The 21,355-nt window shown below is 36.2% G+C and overlaps 2 protein-coding genes across 2 annotated transcripts; both read left to right on the top strand.

The window, feature by feature from the left end:
* Nucleotides 1-219: 219 nt before the first annotated feature.
* LOC140754032 (uncharacterized) lies at nucleotides 220-3,031 on the top strand. Its single transcript, XM_073088937.1, has 3 exons — nucleotides 220-388; nucleotides 493-660; nucleotides 2,498-3,031. The coding sequence occupies exons 2-3, from the start codon at nucleotides 498-500 to the stop codon at nucleotides 2,878-2,880; spliced, it is 546 nt and encodes a 181-aa protein (XP_072945038.1). The 5' UTR covers nucleotides 220-388; nucleotides 493-497; the 3' UTR covers nucleotides 2,881-3,031.
* Nucleotides 3,032-5,637: 2,606 nt separating this feature from the next.
* On the top strand, nucleotides 5,638-21,097 carry LOC140754100 (integrin beta-nu). Its single transcript, XM_073089012.1, has 13 exons — nucleotides 5,638-5,889; nucleotides 9,240-9,378; nucleotides 12,290-12,447; nucleotides 12,997-13,162; nucleotides 13,909-14,053; nucleotides 14,623-14,812; nucleotides 15,377-15,498; nucleotides 15,667-15,996; nucleotides 16,079-16,251; nucleotides 16,924-17,115; nucleotides 17,975-18,144; nucleotides 19,873-20,073; nucleotides 20,483-21,097. Exons 1-13 carry the CDS (start codon nucleotides 5,811-5,813, stop codon nucleotides 20,866-20,868), a joined length of 2,451 nt encoding a protein of 816 aa, XP_072945113.1. The 5' UTR covers nucleotides 5,638-5,810; the 3' UTR covers nucleotides 20,869-21,097.
* The last annotated feature ends 258 nt before the right edge of the window (nucleotides 21,098-21,355 follow it).

Here is a 21,355-nt window from a genome sequence, read left to right as displayed (position 1 = left end):
TTCTTGTCAACATCCTCAGGATTAACGATTTTCGAGGCGAGATTGTTCGAGCGCTTTAGAGAAAGTTCATCGCAAAGTTTCTAGATTGCAACAATTATTGCTTTTTAGTTTCAATAACTGTTATAACGTGATTTTTAGTTAGAAAATAATAATGATATTTGAAAATTAATATAACCAGCATATTTTGAGTGGCGCAACCACTAAAAAGTATAATATTACATAGTTCATGGCCGAAAACATTAAATTGGCGTGCAAAATAGCATCTAATTCTACATGACGATGGGTTTGTCATGGACACAATATGACACGCATAACTGTAATTAATTAAATTAATGTGACAGGTGATTATAGTGAGCAAAACTTATAATTAAAACACATTTCAGGCAAGGTTAGCCGTACTTTATACTTATAATTTCAATTTCATACTAAGCATGCTATTTGCATTTTCATTTGCAACTCATTCCGTTCAAATATTTACATAAGATTACTTAGAGATAATGTCAGAAGAATCCGCAGAAGGGGAATCTGAGTCAGAAATAAAGAAGCCTATAAAAGAAATTCCTGTGGTGCAAGACCAGGGATGTTTTCAGCATGATACAGGCGACGTGTACGAGGGATTTTTCGAAGCGAAGAAAAAGGACAGGAGCGTTAAAATGCACGGTAATGTATTGGCCAGAATAAAACAACAAATAGTGTCGATAGAGTTCAACCTAATGTATTGAATCTATTAATAATACAGTCGAGAATTTACGAGTGCATTGGGGAACCTTGAATATCTAAGTATTTTCGCGCAACAATCTAATGTTCTACGTTAGGTATGTGTCCTATGTTCTAACGTAGGAAGCTTAGATCTTGATTTAAGGATGTTCGTACCTACGGATCATCCTACCTTATAATATTAAGTGGTTACTGCAGTCTCCATAGGTATCTTCAAGTTAAAAACGTTTGCGTAAATACTTGCTTTATAGTAGAATGAAGTCCTTCTTACGAGATTATTTAATCGTAATAATATGCTTGACTGCATCATATTCAAATGTAAGGTCTTATAATGTTACAGATTAACCTGGACTTATTATTATACTAGGTATGTAGGCTATGCCTATTACTATGGCTTAATCTCAGACGTAAATAGGTGAAGATAAATACTGACTTACCCAGGTGGATACCTATTTATAATCGAGCGAGGCGAGTAAGGAGACAGCCATAGATTTTAAGTCCTATTTATGTAACGGGCATTCCTTCAGGGACTTACTAAGCTTAAGCATAAATTAGAAGGATTAAATTTTAATACGTACACGCCTAAATAAACCGTAACGTCTTTTATATACTTAAGTAAGATTTAGGAAGTCATTTGTAGCTAGTAATGAGCGTAAAATATCGTTACGATTCCCCAACGAATAGCTAACGGCCCTAGTGCCATTACGTTTGCTATTTTCTGGGTTCGACTCCCGAGGTAAGCAAATGTACAAAATGTTTGAAAGTAGAACATATTGTTTCTTATATTCATTCTATGCAGTAATAAGTATCGACTCATATGAAATATTATTATGTGAAATACTTGCGGCTGAATCAGACGGTGTCCTCACAAACATTTTAACATAAGTCACAAGTGAGCACTTAATTTGGTACTTAATGTTCTACATTTTAAAATTTACGCCTACGATACATCCAAATTGGGAATGCAACGAAGCAGCACTGAATGTTTTTGTCTTTTATCGAGTAGAGTTTAATGGACCGTTCAGCGATCCATTCCAGCTCATAAATGCATAGCGTTACGCTCTAATTGTACGAAACGCTAGATACGATGTAGTACTGTTTTTTTATTTGATTATTTACCTTCATTTTTTAATAAGTAGGAAGTAAACTGTTATTATTACAAAATTTCTGGACAAGAGAAAACGTCGTAAGGTTGTATTAATAATAAGGTTCTGGGGTATACATTGTTTTGGTAGGTTTCGCTGAACTTGAGGCACTATTTAACATTAGAAGGTGGTAGAACCCTTTGTGGTTCGAATCCGGCGGCACCACCGCCACACCTATTTCTACCTAATAACTGCAGTGTTAGGTGCTGCTGTGTTCCGGTTTGAAGGGTGTGGTAAGGGAGAAAGACTTTTCCGAGGCATTCCAGCTTAGTCCTCAGGGGTAGCGGCGCATCTGTGGCCGACCTCAGGTAGGAATATCTAATCCTATCTGGGGTTTATTACAGATGTCCATGGGCGGCAGTAGCCACTTACCATCAGGTGGATGCAGTAAAGTAAAGTAGTGGTAAGTGGCTCGTCTGCTACTCTTATATTATAAAAAAAAAAAATAGAAATTACTCATTAAACATCTTTTAACTATTGGAAAACCGCAAGATATAACTAATATTAATATGTACAGAACGAAAGTACCTATCGGTGATCATTACGACATGCGGATCGTCGAGGTCGATAGCATTTATAGTAAATATTTTTGTACATCAAACATTTTTATAATTCAATTTCTTACGTTTTATCAGGACCAGGAAAGTACACGACTGCAGAGGGCGACACCTACAATGGCACTTGGGACGCGGATCGACTAGGCGCTAATGAAGACGTAGTAGTTACTTTTACGGACGGCTCGAGATACGAAGGCCTGTTCAAAGACTGGTCGTATAATGGTCGAGGCAGATACTTCTATCCTGATGGGAGTGTACTCCAAGGTGACTTTGTTGAAAATTCCCCAACCGGCCACCTTATGTTATTGGATCCCAATGGACATAAATGGCTGGGTCGAGCTGAACAAGGCTACGGGTGGTTTCAGCCAGTTAACCACTTTTATGAGATGTTAGAAAAAACGCGAGAGAGCAGAATTAGACGAAAACACAAGATTAAAGATTTGGTCGCAACAAATATGTAACATGTGGGACAAAGCAAACATTGAACGTATCTATGTTTATTGTTATTGTTTCATCTGTGTGGTTATATTTTACGTTTATTGGCGTTTAAATGAAATATAATTTTGTTGTTATTTATTTATTGGAGAACACGTTTACGCCGAAATTGGCGTACTGCTGGATAAAAGTAGCAACTTAACTACTATTAAGTTTTATTTTAATATTTTTATTTAATTTCAAGACGAATTTAAATAAACATTGCAATTAATGAAATGTACCTATTCAGTATTTCTATATAAAAAATAGTTTCTTTTTATTAAAAATAAGAAAATATTTTTCCTATCTACTTAGATAGACATAATTTATTTAATTAAATACTGTTTTAGTTCTTCATAATAAATTCAGCTAAGTTATCAAGGTTCCTTAATTAGTTTTATATTGTCCCATATCGAAATTGGTGTCGATAAAGTAACGGTCGATGTTTGGAATTTCCATTCATATTGTAAAGGAAGGGCTATACTCAGATTCTATGTAAGTGGACCATTTGGACGTCTATTCGACGTGACAGGAAACGACTATGCATACCGACAGTCAAAATGGGCACATGGAATTAAAAGTGCCTTCCGTCAACAATACAAGTTGTTCCGTCAACAGTACAAAATTAATGAGATTTCAAGATGGTACTTGGCAATAGAATCGGTGAGTCGAAGTAAACAATGGTTACATCGAATAGAAAACGTCTTTGTCGAAGGTGTTAAGTGGTGTAGTTACTCTACCATTTAGGATACGTACACACTTATGTGACACTTCACATTTTGAACCCACTTAACTTAATAGAGCACTTTTAGTGGTAGGTGCGTAATAGTGCGTATAATCGTGTGCGACTTGCTTAAGTGTAAATTTTTCGTTCGATTTAGTGGCATATGCATACATATCACAATGGCAAACTATGCATGAAAATTAATAAGGTATTATGGAGGAATTTTTTAGTGGTTCGACACGAGGCCATGTAGGCGACCGAGCTTTGTAAAAAAACACTATCTTTGACAAAAATCACAGATTAATGAAAGTTTTGGAATAGCTAATGTTTGAGTATTCGATCATAGCGCATAGCTACGAACACGTACACTAGTACCTAAAGTATGAATATTATGAGTTTCAGTTAATTTTATTTGCCCGTATATATGTCTCCAGTGTGTAATGTGCAAGGGAATAAACAGTAAGGTTTCCCTGATAAGGATTAGCTTCAGAATTAGGACTTATTGGTACCTTGGTTACTAATTAGTACTTATTGGTAGCAACCTTAACTATAGGTACAATCTTGAAAATATTGTATTTCAACATTAATTTAGCAATACTTAAAGTAAATAAGCGTAACATTTACTTTTTAGTGCCAACTGACCCTACGCGTCTATTACCTTTTGTGTAAGCAGTAGGTAATGTCGCAATTTAATCTTCTAAAACAGGAGTTGGCAAATAGGCGGCCGCCCACGCACCGCCGAACAGTGACATGTTGAGACTAAGGTTGTTTACACTGTACCCATTATTGCCTCGATCTTTGTATTTTGACCTCGAATGTACGCCTCCAACTGCAGTGGACTGTTAAAAGAAAGAAAACAAAAAATTTAAAAGGATTTTTGAAAGTTAGTGAGTGTTGGTTTAAAACTTATATGTTTGACTCTAGGCTAGAGTTTCAAAATAAGGTGGTGTGATGTGTTTCAAAATTTTATTAATTAAAGTGGGGTTTTTCTTTTCTATTCTAGGAGGATATTTGTCTAGGCTTGTTGAGCTAAGTAGAAGGTATTACGTTAATTTTAACACGTAACTACCGCCTTCAATTGATTTTGCCCCGATGAGTATCCCCCTTTGAGAACCCCTGTTTTAAACAATAATCTTTAACAAGAGCAGACGCTCTCGATAGACGTCGCAAATAAAATATATTTCACCTCACTATGGATTATCGAAATTATAATAGATGCAATAGTTGTTATAACTTAGGTAGGTATATCGATTTCCTGCCAATCTTTAGGTGCGGCATTCGTGACTAGGTTATGACTATCTGGGTGTTATATCGACAATTAAGAGACTCAGGAATTAATTAATGGCATAAGTCCACGATATTACTACCACTGGTATAAACATTATAGCCAAATTACATAGCATTTCGTAAATTATAGTCTTTTTGTAACGATCCCATAATTTTCGAGATGAGAGATATTCTTGCTATTCGTTAGGATACATTCTGCGTGTAACAACCGAGTAATGACTTTAACAGAATTTGCTGACGTCATCACCGTGTGATCCACGCATATCATATTTGCATATAAAATGAATAGTATTAAGCAATAACATGAACTTTAATAATAGATATCTAAGCCTATTTATTGTGAAATAAGTAATGTGCTTCCTTTTTAATGACCACCCTTGATGTGCACTATTTTTAGGATGAAAATTTAAAAATGAATTCAACACGTTCATTCGTTCGCGGCGTTACCTGTGTGCCTCCCTTATTTCGTGTACACAAATACCTACTAAAGTAAAAAATGGAATTATAGACATACATTTATTAGTATAAGCAGAGTCAATCGTCCTAAATTCAATGCAACGCATTCGTAAATTTATCTCGTATAATGTCGGGCGATAGTCTGAAATTTTCGCGCTGAAAAGTTTACAGGAGACTTACTGAATCTTATCGCACGTCATTGTAAGCGATGCAGTGCGGTGGACGGCGGCGGTATCGAGGTGAAGTGCGTGTACTGTGAGTAGAACTTCGGCAGATGTCGGCTAGAGGAGACGTGGGAGCGAGCCACCGCGCCGCGAGCGCGCTGCCCGCGCCTCCCCTTATCACCTTATCAGCCCTTATCACTTACTACTCATCGCGAAACTAATCGCATAACCAGTTGATTCATACACGTGCAAATATCAGTTCCAATGTGATTCAATTGAAGCCGATATGTTTGGAAAATTCGTGGTGTTCACATCATTATATTTGTGCGCGTTTTTCATGATTATTGGATATGTAGCCGGTCAAGGTGAGCATAGCGCGTTACGTTTACTAATACTGAAAAATTTTCATGTTTTCCGATAAGATATACATAATAACCATTTAAAGTACTTGCTATAATTGCACCTCGTGTAATATTTTTTCAAATTACATTCCTTTATTGAACTAATATTTTTTCTTCAAAGTACATAAAAAAGTAATGGGTCGTTATGAAGAAAGAGGCGAGCATCGTAATTACTAACAATCATGTATCGTCCCTTATCAGGCCATAAATGTTGCATCTAACTTCAAAAGGAGTGATTTATAGTCTGTGCATACACGAAATGCATTTGTAACTAAAATAGCCAAACAGACGAATCCTCGATCCCGGAACTCACCTGTTACGGTTGAGTTTTCTAAAATAGAAAATATCTCAAATAGGAATGACAGTTTTATTTATAACGGCCAGATTTGGTTGGTTAGTATTACCGACGGCGTTGTAGAACATTATGCATCGTACTGAAACGTGATTCACTGAATGCGATTAACGATTAATGCTTAGTTATGTGGATGTTAAAGTAATTCACTGAAAATTACGATCCACTTGATTTTCCTCGGATGAGTTGTGACTCAATTTTTCATAAGTACCTACCTATCCTGTTTTATTATATCTACTGTTTTATGATAGTACGTTTGATGTTTATGGTGTAGACAAAATTATAATTAATTGTATAATTAATTATGTTTTCACAGTGTCAGCGTATTAGGTAAGATTAATCCAGTAGTTTTTCATGCAAACACTTATTCTGACATAAATTTATTACTGCTTTAGTTTTTCATTTTTTACGGCAAAAGGTATTACAATGGCGCTCTATTTTATTACACTGTTTAGTGACGTATTCTAGTTCAAGATTCCCTCTTTATAATGAATGTTACCGTTTTTATAAAGAACAGTCACGTGTAACATAAATTATATAGGAAGTAGCCTATTGTTTCTTGATAAGTTTTTTTTTATTTCCGGGAAAGCGAAATTAACCTGTTACATTTTTTATACTATTTACTGTTTTGGACTATTTTTAAATTTAAAAATGTTTTATATTGTAAACTCCTGATCTTTTCTTAATTCAGAGCTTAACACCAAGGGTCTCTTCAGTGCTCAAAACTCAGTAGTTAAAATTATAGGAACTTATCGTAGGTTCCTGAAGCAAGATGGGACTTTATACCCACCAGTCTCTCATATGCCGGCGTCTGCGTTTGCAATATGGTGGTGGGTTGGGATTATTCGGGTCTCGAGGGTCTCTTTGCCCGGGCAAATTCTCAAGGGGTGGAATACCCCCTGGATTTTTAATATTATTTTATAATAATATAATATTATTATATAATATAATAATTTTATAATAATATAATATTATAATATAATGATGTTGTCACATTAAAATTTTACCAACCCCGCTGTTTAGCGGGAGTATATAGGTTCTTATGCAGTACTAAACTTACTACCACTATGGGACATAAACCCATTACATTTTAAGATTCTAACGATAGAATTGTGTGATCGTGTTATCTACCACTTCAAATTTTAAATAAACTTTGAGATACATCCGCTGGTTTATTACCGGGCATCGAGCTACTACACTGCGGAAATATGCGATATAAAAACCGATAAGATGTTACTAATCGACATGCAGGTATGCCTTACGATGGGTATTTGCTTGCCATAGAAATAAGGTAAAAGGAATTACTCTATATAAGATATAGTCATATTATTCTGCCCCATACAAGTAAGAGAATCAGGAAAAAATATTAAAATAGGAGTAGGTCTTGCTTCTAATTTTTTATTTAGTATGGGAAATCCCAATGTACGTTATAGGTATGATACAAATGTACGTAAAATAAAATATGTTATCAATAATAAAAATAACCCTTTAATAAACTCAAATTATTATCATGTATTTAAGTTAATTAAGTTAAATAAAATTAAAATTTCGCAAAAATATGTGCCTACCCATATTTTTTTGTTATATACGTTTCCTCATTCATTAACACTGTAACGTCTATGGCGTTAGGGAAATTTGGGAACGTAAATTACGAGTTTTAATTTTAACGTTAATACGATATTGGGTAACTATAATTACATGCTGTTATCATGATTGGATCTGTTGCTACGTCTCCATTAACCCGAATATTAGGCACGTGCCCGCTATATCAAATTAAGTTATGTTTAGTTATCACCATACGCTCGATATCAGCTAGGACTGTTCCCGTTAATTTGAATTTAAAATGAATTTAATACGAAAAAAATATTGATACAGTTATAGGTTGTGTAAGAATGGAAATAGTAACTACTAACTATTATAATGCTTTCTTATAGTATGTATCAGCGAAATATTATATTCAACCCATAATATTTCACATAACGATGTGTGGGATACATCGTTGTTATTGCATCCATATTAGGTAATGTTAATTTTGAGTAATACATACATTTTTAACAAAAAAAAATGTTCTTCGACGTTATAACCGAATATGAAATAACAAGTACTAAGCAACACCAAGATTAGATATTTTGTATTTTTTCGTTAACCCTTATAAATTTAAATGTCCTGTTAAATTGCCTAAGTTATGGTAGACCTCGTAGTGTTATTGTAGATGGTGTTAATCTGTAGTGTAGGTACTGACTCATAATCGTGTTTACGCCCACACAAACTGTGTCAACACAGCGTGACATAAAAGTGTGTGATGATCCAGTTTTGCCGTATCATTTTTAATACTTGTTCAAAAGGTTATTTAATAATATTGATATTAAGCAACGTATAATACTCTGAAAATGCTTGCGAAAAAGCTTTTAAATCAATATTCAATATTGTCTGAAAAAATCTAGGGCTGTAAACGAAAATGTTATTCAACGTAAAGTTAACCCTTAAGACATATTTTTTTATTAAGTATATAGCGTGAGCAAGAGAGCTTGCCGGTCATATATCAGTAGGTAACCACTGGATTGAAGTCTTATAGATTGACCACAGAAGCGTCACTACCCCTGAGAACTAAGTTGGAAATCTTTGTATAAATCTTCTCCTGTAATCGTAACTCACGCTAAAACAGTGTATTTAATTATAAATATTAGAAGATTGCATGGCATGAATATATGTTGTATTCAACCAATGCATATTTTAACAAAGAAAGTGTCCGTTATTTCAGAAATGAAGATATCATATCGTTGAATTTAGCTAATCAACACAACCTTAACAACATAGTGTCAAAGTCAACACGAGTGTTAGGATAAATATTAGCTGTTATAAAAGTTGTCTCAACGACACTAAAATTACAACACAAAAGGGTATTTTTACTAACAATAGTAAAGTTTGGTGCTAATTTGTGACTAATATTTTATGTTGACAGTTGACCAACAAATGTTGAACAAATTGGTGTGTATCGAGCATGAGGAATGTGGCGCGTGTCTGTCTGCGGCATCACATTGTCGCTGGTGCGCCGATCCCTATTATAGGTCAGCTATCCCGCGCTGCAACGATGATGAGAGGTGAGGACAAGGATTTTTTTATTTTGACGTAATTGAATGTCATCTATAATGTGTGACAGATAGCTTAAAATGCTCCCTTGGCTGCAGTTTTGCGGTTGTTTTGTGAGCGGAAATACATAACTCTCAAAGTCAATATACGTAAGGGAAAAATACTCTATACTAGTCTAGACACAACACATATTTTCATAAGTTTAGGGTGGAGACTACTGTAATGTGTGAAAATCGAAAAAATGTAGAGTTCCTCAGCAAATCTAAGAGGTAGAGTCGACACAGTTCTGTTTTATGTAGAGCATTAATTCTAAGAATTGAAAGTATAGGAATTTCACTGAAAGATGTAGCTAATAGCAAGGCTTGGCTTATTTATTACACTTCAAATTATAAATAACGAAAAACGTATGTTTTGGTAATTATTTGAACTTTATACAGTAACGTTAGTAACGTTACCTACTAAGTTAAAGTTAAACAAAGCAACAAAATAACTGTACTACAAAAAATGAATAGAATTGATTGTGTCGGTAATTGTAGGCGAAATAAGAGGCTTAATTCGAAGCCAAGCTCGGGTCAATAAGTTGTAATGGGTGTTATAAGTTATACTATTTACAAACATTACCGCTTCAATTTAGACTTGACGTGGAGTTATAACGTTCCCACGACTCGTTGAGATTTGAAAAGAGAGGTCGAATTCTGAAAAGAAACAATTGCATTATTTATACGATTTGAACCTTAGAGCATCTATCAACTGCGTTGACGTTCGGCGTTTTGAACTTCCATTTTTAACGTGAAATCCACTAAATAAGTTTGCTACATTTTCTCATATTGTTAATAGGCAATTCGTTTGATTGCTTTAAAGATTAGATTGAAATAATGTATTTTCTATCTGGGTCACTTCAATCGAATGATGAATCAATTTTATGTATTTAATTTGTATGGAGTAATAAAAGATGTTTGATTAATTGTTTTAATCAATTTTCGCATAAAATATAAACCGGGCTACAGATTACTCTTCTGTTATATTAATAACAGGAAATTGTAATCAAGTAGGTTACTGTTACTTGGTGTATCTAATTTATGTTATACGAGCAAACATTGTATCCTATACTTAAAAATTTCAAGTACATATAAACATGCAAATATTAAGAAACTTTATCGAATTGAGTTTAGTATCTATTTATCGAGATCAATAAATAAATAGTAATTGAAGGACTCTTTCACATTTAAGACTATAACTTATTTAATACCTGCTTACAGTTGTGTTAGAAATATATTTAATTATAGTATTATTTTAATTAATAATTTTGTGTTATTTTCATGATTAAATAATGTGTTCCCCCTTACTGTCACTATAGTCACTGGCTGGAACGATTGTATGAGTTAGTTAAAAAAAGAAAAAGAACGCTTTTGACGTTTGAGCATAGATTAGTACGTTTGAGTTGTATTTTGCGCGGGAATAATAAAAGTTGTAAATTGGTCGAAGAAATAGTTTTGTTTTATTCGATGATATGAGATTTCTATAAGGAATACAGAAACAAATTCTAATAAATAGAAATGCATTTCCTCAAAATTAGTCTGCTTGATTGCAAGTAACCTAATAATTTTAACAGTTCTCGTTGCCCTTCGCTCGAGCCGCCTCCGCAATCAAGACATCTCGATGATAGATATGGACGTGGTATATCTTTGACAGACAAATTTAGGACAAAATTAAATGCTTTTAAGCTACGGGCCTGCTTTGATACTTACTTCAAAAATATAATTTAATAATAGATCTACTAATCTATGAATAGATCCGTCATTTTATTAATTTATACAGTGTTATAATTCTAAAGCTAACATTGTCGTCTTTATGAACATAATAAATAGCAATAAAATATAGAGTCAAGGGATAGTTCGCGTAAAATTGCTAGTCCGCTCTGATTATATAAATGAATCCCGTCGCCATAGCAAATTGTATGACTACACTTGGGGGTTACTACCATCTCTTAAAACAATATTATTTTAATCATACATTGAAATTTCGTACCATAACATCCTTAAAACCAAATAATGTTAATGTAATATTGAAATAAAACTTTCCTGAACTATGATGTTTTTTAAAAGATGGTGGTAGACCCCCTGCTCGCAACAACTTCAGAGACCACTAGCAGTTTTGCGAGAACTATAACTGTTAATGAAATGTATAATTAAGCATGTTAGTTTAATAAAGACTATAAACGTAAACATTCTATGATAGTAATATCCAATAATTCGTAATAAGAAAGTTGTTCGTTTCAAAAACCGAATTACTCGGTTCAATAAGGAGTTATTCGGTTCGAATTAAAAGCCCTTCATTCCGACCACCTCTCGAGCTTCGTACAATCAAGACGTTTCCATGATGGATAGTGAAGCGCATGACGTGCCACGAACGCTCTCAATGCGCTTATTTTATTGTAATCGCATGCTGCGCCTGTCCGTATTATCATTGATCGACAATCAATGTCTTGGAGAAACAATGAAAAGCTCCGAAGAATGCCACCAGCTGAGCTTAATTTTGATGCTCAGTTTTAATTACGGGACAGTTATCACTAAAACTTTATTGCTGTAACTTAACATAATAAGTGTATAAGTAAATCTGTTCTTGCAAAATTCTCAAATGTAGTTAGACAAGTTTAGGCCATATTTCACAACGCTTTCTTAGTGGAGATGGATAGACTTTACACATCTTTGAGGTTTTAATTATAAACAAGTAACTCTCAAGCATATACGTATCCTCATGATGTTTTCCTTTCCTGTTGAAGCGATTGATAAGTATATTTACATTATTGATATTCACTTAACTTCAAAAAATCAAACATCGGAATTTAAGTTTCGGATCGAAAGATTATGAGTCTAATTTCAAATCACTATGGTTTATATATTATGTACATTTTGTTATCAGTCTCGTAGCAGCTGGATGCAGCCAGGGTATGATTCAACGTCCAGAGAAGCCTGTTTGGGAAGTAGCCGAAAATCGCTCACTTCAAGACGTGGAAGTCGACAGTGATGAAGCTGTCGTTCAGATACAACCGCAAAGAATAAGGCTTTCTCTGAAACCACGTAAGTTGTGTGTGAGCAATACCTTGTTATTACAAAATTATTGTTCTCCTAGCTTTACGTGTTTGCAAATAAATTGAAAATTATTTTTCATAAAGACAATATGATTTAATTATTAATTGCTTGGTTTCGAAAAATATTACAAAGTTTTAAAAAGGCGGAAGTTTTTAAGTTTGAGGGAATTATCATTATGTCAAATTAATCACACGAAAATAATTATCGAAAATTCATGAAAACCTGGATGTTGAGAAAGGCAAAATTTCCCTCACATTGTCACTTAATAAAAATAAAGGAAACATATTTCCCTTATAAAGCTATCCGGTCATCGGTATTAGAGTCTTTAAAAATGTGATAAATAAGGAGTGATTTATCAATAACATTGACCGTATTTCGACACTGACACCGCTGACTGGACCCTCTATATAAAGAAAGTATAATCAGGTCATGTGCTTGAGATCATAAAACTGAACTATAATGATAGATAAATAAATGCCTCCGATTACTTTGTGACGAGATTTAATTGCACTTTTAACCTCCATTTCATCATTCCAGGGGAAACACGGGTAATCAAATTCACTTACAGGCCAGCTAAAAACTATCCATTGGACCTGTATTACTTGATGGATCTCACGTGGTCGATGAAGGACGACAAAGAGACGTTGGTGTCCTTGCGTGATGATCTTCCTGCACTGTTGAAGAATCTTACCGATAACTTTAGGTAAAACTTTACTCTTGAATGTAACTAAAGGACATAAAATGCACCTGATTTTAAGGCTATTTTATCCTTTAATAGTACCATTTTTAAGTACCCATAAATAAGATCCAAGTCTTCACTAAAATCCGTAATGATTCCTCTGGCGAATACATTGAAATACTTAATTTCTTAGTATAGTCTTTATTTAGCATAGAATATAAAATGTTAGATCAATGAAAAGATGTAAAGATACGAAATATCAGTTTGTATTAATAAATTAAAAAAGTTTAAGGCGTTTCTACAATATTTTATTATTTAATTAAAGTAGACTAAAAGCTAACAAATATCGAATTTTGGTAGAATAGGATAAATAAAAATGAATACTATTTATTATTACACACCTGGCGTATAATGAGCCCTTAATCTAGCATATTTATTGTATTTTGCAGAAATGTTTTGAATCAAAAACAGGAAGATAAAATTAAGTTCTACTCTTTATGTTTTTCAGACATACATTGGTATAGATACTTCGCCGCTCATTTGTCAGTTCATTTTTTGAATTCTTGACAAATAAAAACATTTTTAGAGAAAATTTACGAATAAATAACTAATACTGCCTAATTTACATAGTAAATAAATAAGTATTTCAAATATTTTAGGGACATTTTAGCACGACGTGGCAAAACTTTTTTACGCAACTATTTCAATTCTCAAAACTGGTAACATTTTGATGTTAGGAGTGAGTAACCTTTACTAATCTATGTTTTCAGACTTGGTTTCGGCAGTTTTGCCGATAAGCCGATAATGCCATATATAAGCGTGGACGAACGGCGACGCGCGAATCCATGCACGGTCGAAGAGCAGGCGTGTGAAGCAACTTACAGTTACAAACATCATCTGTCGTTAACGAACAAGGTACTCGTAAAATAGATTTTTATACGTTGGAAGTTGGAGTTTCTCATATTTGTTGAAAACTCGTTGCTTGTATACACAATGCCTAAGTTTACGAAACAGTTTTCTTAATATATACGGGACTTTCGTAAAAATCATAATGAGTGACACAAGCTTTTATTGCTCAAAAATATCTTATGAAATACAAATTTAAAGTCTTTCTACGGCACACCCGTATTTACCCTATCGAACCATGCTTGAACATGTTTGGGAAAAAAATATATACCGTGTTTATATAATGCCTGTTTGGTTCCTGAAAATTCAGGTTTCCAGTTTAATACACAACGAAGTTACAGGGCGTCAAAAATGGCCTGAATTCCTTCGAGAAAAGTATGGTACGGCCGTGCTGCTTTCTTTTCGGCTCGACTTGGCGGAGGCACATCCATGCCTCCAGATAGATAGACTAAATAAAAATACACTGTATTTAAAATTGTGCTTGACCTAAAGGCAAAATGGCGACTTTTGCTTTAACTTTCTGCTATGTGTAAAGTAACTCACATTTATAGCCAGTCAATTTTCTCTATACTTTCCAGGTGAACGAATTCATAGAGGTAGTTAATAGCTCCTCGATAACAGCAAATTTAGATAACGCCGAAGCTCAATTAGATGCATTGGTCCAGGTCATGACTTGCGATAAAGAAATCGGCTGGTCACACCGAAGCAGAAAAATCGTCATCTTGTCATCCGATGGCCTAATGCATACAGCTGGAGACGGAAAGCTTGGTAAAATAATTATGGCTTTTATTAAATATATCGGAATTATAACTTTAGTTTCATAATCATCATCGACCCATTATTGTCCCAATGCCGAACACGGGTCTCCTCTCAGAATGAGAAGGTTTAGGCCATAGTCCACCGCGCTGGCCGTATAGGTGGACTTCACATACCTTTGAGATTTATTTTTTAAAAATCTCCCAGATATGTAGGTTTCCTCACGATGTTTTCCTTCACCGTTTAAGCAAGTGATAATTAATTTCTAATAAGTACGCACATTATTTTATATCACGGCGTGCGTAAATGGACGTTTTACGCACGCTTCGCGTGCGCAAAACCCCCATTTCCGACCCCGTAATATAAAATTTTATACAACACGCGGACGAAAAATGTTTTTCTGACTCGTGTGATTGCAGTCCTCGCCTGCGGCTCGGCCTGCAAACTCACACTTGTCAGAAAAAAATTTTTCGTCCTCGTATTGTAATGTACTATTGAAAAATCGTGTGTACCTGGGGTTTGAACTTCGGACCCCTCGATTGAAACTTTAGTTTAGTAATTGATTATCATTTGCAGGTGGCGCGTCTATAAGAAACGATGAAACATGTCATCTTGATGAAAACGGGTACTATAGCGAAGCTGGAATTTATGATTATCCATCTGTAGCGCAAGTTTATAGACTATTAGATAAGTACAAGGTAATTACAATCTTTTGTTGACCTAAGTTAAGCCATAGTCGTTACGCAAATCCCCATTGTACTCATATTAACCTAAGGCACGCTTACATTACACGATTTTGTTTACATTACAAGGCTATTTCTTCATGCGATTAAAAGGTTATGTGTAATCTATGACATTGTTTTTAGGTGAATGTAATATTCGCTGTAACGGAAAGTGTTAAGTCCCATTACGACAGCTTACATCGACTACTCAGCGACTTTACTTACGTCGCGAAGTTAGAAAGTGACAGCTCGAACATTCTGAAGCTCGTAAAAATGGGTTACCAAGATATCGTGAGCGTGGTAGACTTTGAGGATGATTCCGTATCGGGCCCCGTGAAGGTTAAGTACTTTACGGACTGCGGAGTGAAAGGAGGGCCATTGGTAGAAGCACAACGATGCACCGGAGTCGAATACGGCATGACACTCAATTATGAGGCACATGTTAGTTTAGATTCGTGTCCCGAATACAAAAAGGTCGGTATAAAAACGTGCGTGTCCAATTAACGGTAATTATGTATGCATAGCATTTGTTTGTATCTGTTTCTCTGTTCTACAGCTAACTCAGACAATCAAGATATCGGAGAGTCAATTGGGGCAAGACTCATTAATTGTGGATGTGGATATTCAGTGCGGCTGTAGGTGTGAAGGTGATTTGCTAAGGGAAATATCCCTTACATGTCCTCCCAACTCTCACAGTGTTTGCGGAGTTTGTCAATGCAACAAAGGATGGTAAAGTCTTATCTATATATTCAATAAATTTGAATTTCGTAATATTTAATGATGATTCTACATATATTCAATACTTTGAAGTTATTAACACTGCCAAAATTGAAGCTTAGTACTGTAACGGAAATTATGAATACAAAAATAAATTAAAACATAAATTGCCGGCTTTAATTAAATGTGCTTAATCACATTGACCGCATGATGATTGTATTTGTGCATTTCCTTTATAATTAATTTTTAATTAAATAATACGGTTATGTTGCTATCGGTACATTAAAGTTTATGCAAGTATTTTTACTATGCCGCGTCTGTATGCGTGCCAAACCGTCACAAATTTAAGCATGTGGATCGAGTGTTTGACTTGATTTGTGTAGGCTTGTAGGCGCTTGTGTCAAGCTTTTGATCAAGCGAAACGTTTGAGGTTTGCTGTCACCATGACCGTCTGACGTGCAGAGGGTCCCGGGTTCGATCTCTGGCCAGACATACATCTAAATGATGAATTAAGATTTCTGTTTCTGGGTCTGTGTGTTTGTGTATTTGTCTATGTGTGTGTCCATGGCACCCATGACACAGGGAATATTAGGGCTGTGAGTATAGAAAGCGTTTTTTTTAGGTTTGCATTAAGCGCCTAACGTGTACGTGGCATTAAATTTATTTATTTATTTTCATCGTTAGGTCGGGTCCACAGTGCGACTGTTCTATCGAAGACGAAGCGGCATCGGCTAATCTCCAAGCACAGTGTCGGGCACCCAATAGTACTAACTATCTGGCGTGTTCTGGCTTCGGAGACTGCCTCTGTGGGAAGTGCCAGTGTGACAACGGCTTTAGCGGACGTTATTGTCAATGCAAGGCTTGTGAAATCAGCTCGTGAGTATGATAGATATTTTAACTTTCTTCTTGTATGTTTATGTGCAACTCTGTTACGAAAACACTGAACGAATCAAGTATTCTAGAAATGTAGAGATGTACACTACTTGTATTATATTTTTTATCATGTCAATATAACTTATTACACACTAATCACTAAGCTGTTAAGAAACTCGGTCTCTTGATCGACGGGTCCGAGGTTCAAATCCCAGGTATGCACCTCTGATTTTTCAACATTATGTGCGAGTTAGAGATTAATTATTACATAAGGAAAACATCGTGAGGAACCTGCATACTTAAGAAATCTTACAAAAAATGATTTCAAGAATATGTGATGTATCACTACTTATACCACTTACATATAGATACTTATTCTATTCTGCCCGTGCGTAGCGCGGGCGGGCTGTTAGATGCTTTATAATATGTAGTGATGATATACTTTTTCGCCGTTCTACGCTGAGGGTTAACAAATCAAGGTTGAAGTTTGAAGGTGGTAGAACCCTTTCTGGTTCGACTCCGGCGGCACCACCGCCACACCTATTTCTGCTTAATAACAACAGTGTTAGGCGCTGTTATGTTCCGTTTTTAAGGGTGTGGTAAGGGAGACATACTTTTCTGAGGCGTTCTAGCTTAGTCCTCAGAAGGAGCGGCGCATTTGTGGCCGACCTCAGGTAGGATATCTAATCCTATCTGGGGCTGATTACAGATGTCCATGGGCGGTAGTAGCCACTTAGCAACAGGTGGACTGCATGCTCGTCTGCTATTCCTATATTATAAAAAAAATCAAGATGTCGGAACAAGTATATAGGTACTTACAACACTTATACTGCCTTTAAATTAATACGATCTCATCTTTCAGGGAGAATGGTAAAGAGTGCGGCGGTGTGGGTCGCGGGGTGTGCGGGTGCGGGGAGTGCGCGTGCGCGGCGGGCTGGCGCGGCGCCGCCTGCGACTGCCCCGACACCGACATCACCTGCGTCGCGCCCGGCACCGACGATGTATGCTCTGGACACGGCGAGTGTCATTGTGGTAAGTAGAGTCCGCCCCGCTAGTCCGCTCCGAAGATAGAAACGAGTCGCGTCGCAAATTGTAGATATTGACGGGTCGAAGACGACGCGGGACTTCCGGCATCCTCCGCTGCCAGCTCTCGCCCACGACTAGGTACATACTACATAGCTGCGTTAGTGTGCCCTTAGGGTGTGTGGCCACTGCCGCCTGTCCGGCACCGACGATGTGTGCTCTGGGCACGGCGAGTGTCACTGTGATAAGTAGAGTCCAATACGATGTCATTCTTAAACGGTTAGTGAAAACGGCAAAGAGTAGGTGATGATGTATGCTCTGGACATGATGACTGTCATTGTGGTAAGTATTCCCCGCGCCAAACTGCTAGTCCGTTCCGAATATAAAAATCAGTCGCGTCGCAATAGCAAAAATATTAGTAGCAGAAAGACAGCGCGGGACCCCCCCAGCACCTTCCGCTGCCCGCTCTCGCCCACGGGTACTGCGTTAGTATGCCCTTAAGGCGTTTGTCCACCGTCGCCCGCCCGGCAACCACGATGTGTGCTCTGGACACGGCGAATGTCATTATGGTAAGTGAAGTCCGCGCCGAACTGCTAGTCCGCTATGAATATTAGTGGGACGGCGACAGCGCAGGACCCCCCGAAACCTTCCGCTACCAACTCTCGCCCACGGGTACATATACAGCTGCGTTAATGTGCCCTTAGGGTGTTTGTCCACCACCGCCATCACCGGATTCTCACCGAGGACGACCCGACTTTAAAATAACATGACGGACATTCTTCGGAGACACGGCTATAGTAAATATATGTAGCGCTAATTCGGCGCCGTCATCTTGTTCTCGGTAACGGTCCGGTCACGTCCAGTGACGGCGGCGGTGGACAAATGCTCTTACGTTACGGAGTATATGCTAGCTAAACCTGCGCGCAACAACTTCAGAGCGGACCAGAAGTTTAGCGCCGACTATACCTATATACTTGTTTCGACATATTGATTTGTTAACTCTCGACGCAAAAAGAGGGGTTGTAGTTCAACATATAGTTATAATATAGAGTAAATGTAAGCTGCTCTGTTGTACCTATCGTATATTTTGTTTGTTTAAAAATTCACTTCATTGAGAGTTTTCTTAGTCGTGAAGCGGTGAGTATTAAAGAAAATCTATACAGATGTTGAAGATTAGCTCTGTTCTAGTTAGATGACTATTTGCTGACGGTGTTTTTAATTGATTTGTTAGAACATACGAATAGAATTACTTTTACTACATCTACAATTTTATTAATAGTTATACTATGTTATTTATAGTTTTACTAACTTTACAAACAAAACTAATAAATACGTCGGTATATATTTTTAAAGACCTTTTCAGGTTTAAACTACAGTACCGTGTAAGTAAATAGGTATCTATAAAATAACTAAAGACTTATGCGCCTGTTCTTAACTTGTTAGCAACTAGAACGGATCGATTGAAAGTTTGATTCAAATGTTGAATTAATCAAATTATAGTAGCAGACTCCTTATTGCAAAAATGTCTAAATACGAAACTATTTTGTGTTTTACCGCACTTTCTGAGGTCAGCCACAGTTTTTTCGCTACCTCTAAAGATGGAATGTCTCGTGTAGTTGTTTTTTCTCTACATAACCTTCGAACCAGAACACAGCAGCGCTTAACTGTTAGTACGGCGAAACAGCGGTGGTGCTGCCCGAAGTCGAACCACAATTTTATACATTAAAACGTTTTCAGGAAGATGCCAGTGCTTTTCACCAGATCAAGATAGCGACACGAAGTTCATAGGCGCGTTCTGTGAAACATGTGCGAATTGTGTGAACCCTCTGTGTGCGAATGCGGAGCCCTGTGTGCTCTGCCACCTTAGCAACAACTGTACCGACACGTGTCACATAGGAAACGTTAATTATACAGTCATACAGCGGCTTCATAATGCTGGTGGGTATACTTTTCTTCTTTATAACATGTAATTGTGAATGAACCATTAATTAATGATAAATAATTAAACATAAGCGAGCAAGCGGTCCATATAAGAGGCTTATAAAAAGAGAAACTGTTCTATATTATACCAATGAAAGCTACACATTTTACAAAATGTAGGCTAATTACAGCTTGCGGTTATATTATTCTAAGAGCATACTTTGACAAATGATATGTCATTTCTCATGAGGCTGTGATTTGAAAAAAATGTATATTTAGTAGTTATCTTTATAATGGCAGTGAAATGCAAAAAAACTCGAGGTGTGACAAACTCTTTCGATCAATTATGTATATTTACATTCATTAATAAATATTTACCTTTTATATTTATTAATGTTTTCTATTAAGTTTGTTTTATCAATTTCAGAAATCGCGGACGTAGATGACATCGCTTGCATTCTGCGTCTTGAAGAAGATGGTTTAGAATGCGAATACCGGTACACATACACAGCCGGTATTAACATGGTCATGGCGATGGAAATAATCATCAGGTCCAAGGAATGTTCCCAGCCGACCAGTGCCCAGATCATGATAAGTGGTTTTATCATCATGGCCTGTGTAATAGGGATGGGCGTTGTGGTCATTATGGGGGTTAAAATTGCCCAAATCGTATCTGACCGAAGGGCGTACGCGAAATTCCTCCTAGAAGCTCAGGAAAGCAGAAAAAATATGCAAGAGCTGAACCCGTTGTACATATCTCCTATTTCGGAGTTTCGCTTGCCAGAAGCATATCCTAGGGATAAGAGCGATTGATTGATTTTTTTGAGTCTCTACCAACCTAATTAATGACCTACGGGTAGATAGGTAATATATCCAAAACGTGGATGTGGACGTTTTTGTTATAAAAAATTGAAAGTTAAACTTGACGACTGGTGCGATGCAGCAGTAAAAGAAACTGTTCATCTCGTACTCCCTTCCATTCAATGGGGGTCCTAGTAAGTATAAAAACACATTATTTGAACTTAGCAAAAAAAATATGTTCTTGTATTCTGGAACGTGGTACCGATACACCTAAGCACCCTTTTTTATGTTTTGAGACATGGGTCCTTGAAAAGATCTATGGTATAAGTACTCTTAGCTTATAAGAATATTTCGTTAATTACTAAAGGATTATGCTAGTCGTTATGTGGTAAGTCGGTATCTTACTTACCTTATTAGTTACTCTACAGAAAACGTACTTACTTATAAGTTTAATGTTATTCATAAAAATCTATTAACACACAAAATAAGCTTTAAGCTT

Source organism: Epargyreus clarus, unplaced genomic scaffold (assembly GCF_041222505.1).
Source record: "Epargyreus clarus isolate Ecla_fem2 unplaced genomic scaffold, WU_Ecla_fem_2.2 ptg000027l, whole genome shotgun sequence".
In the NCBI taxonomy this organism is placed as follows: Eukaryota; Metazoa; Arthropoda; class Insecta; order Lepidoptera; family Hesperiidae; genus Epargyreus; species Epargyreus clarus.
This window is presented reverse-complemented; position numbering and strand designations above follow the sequence as displayed.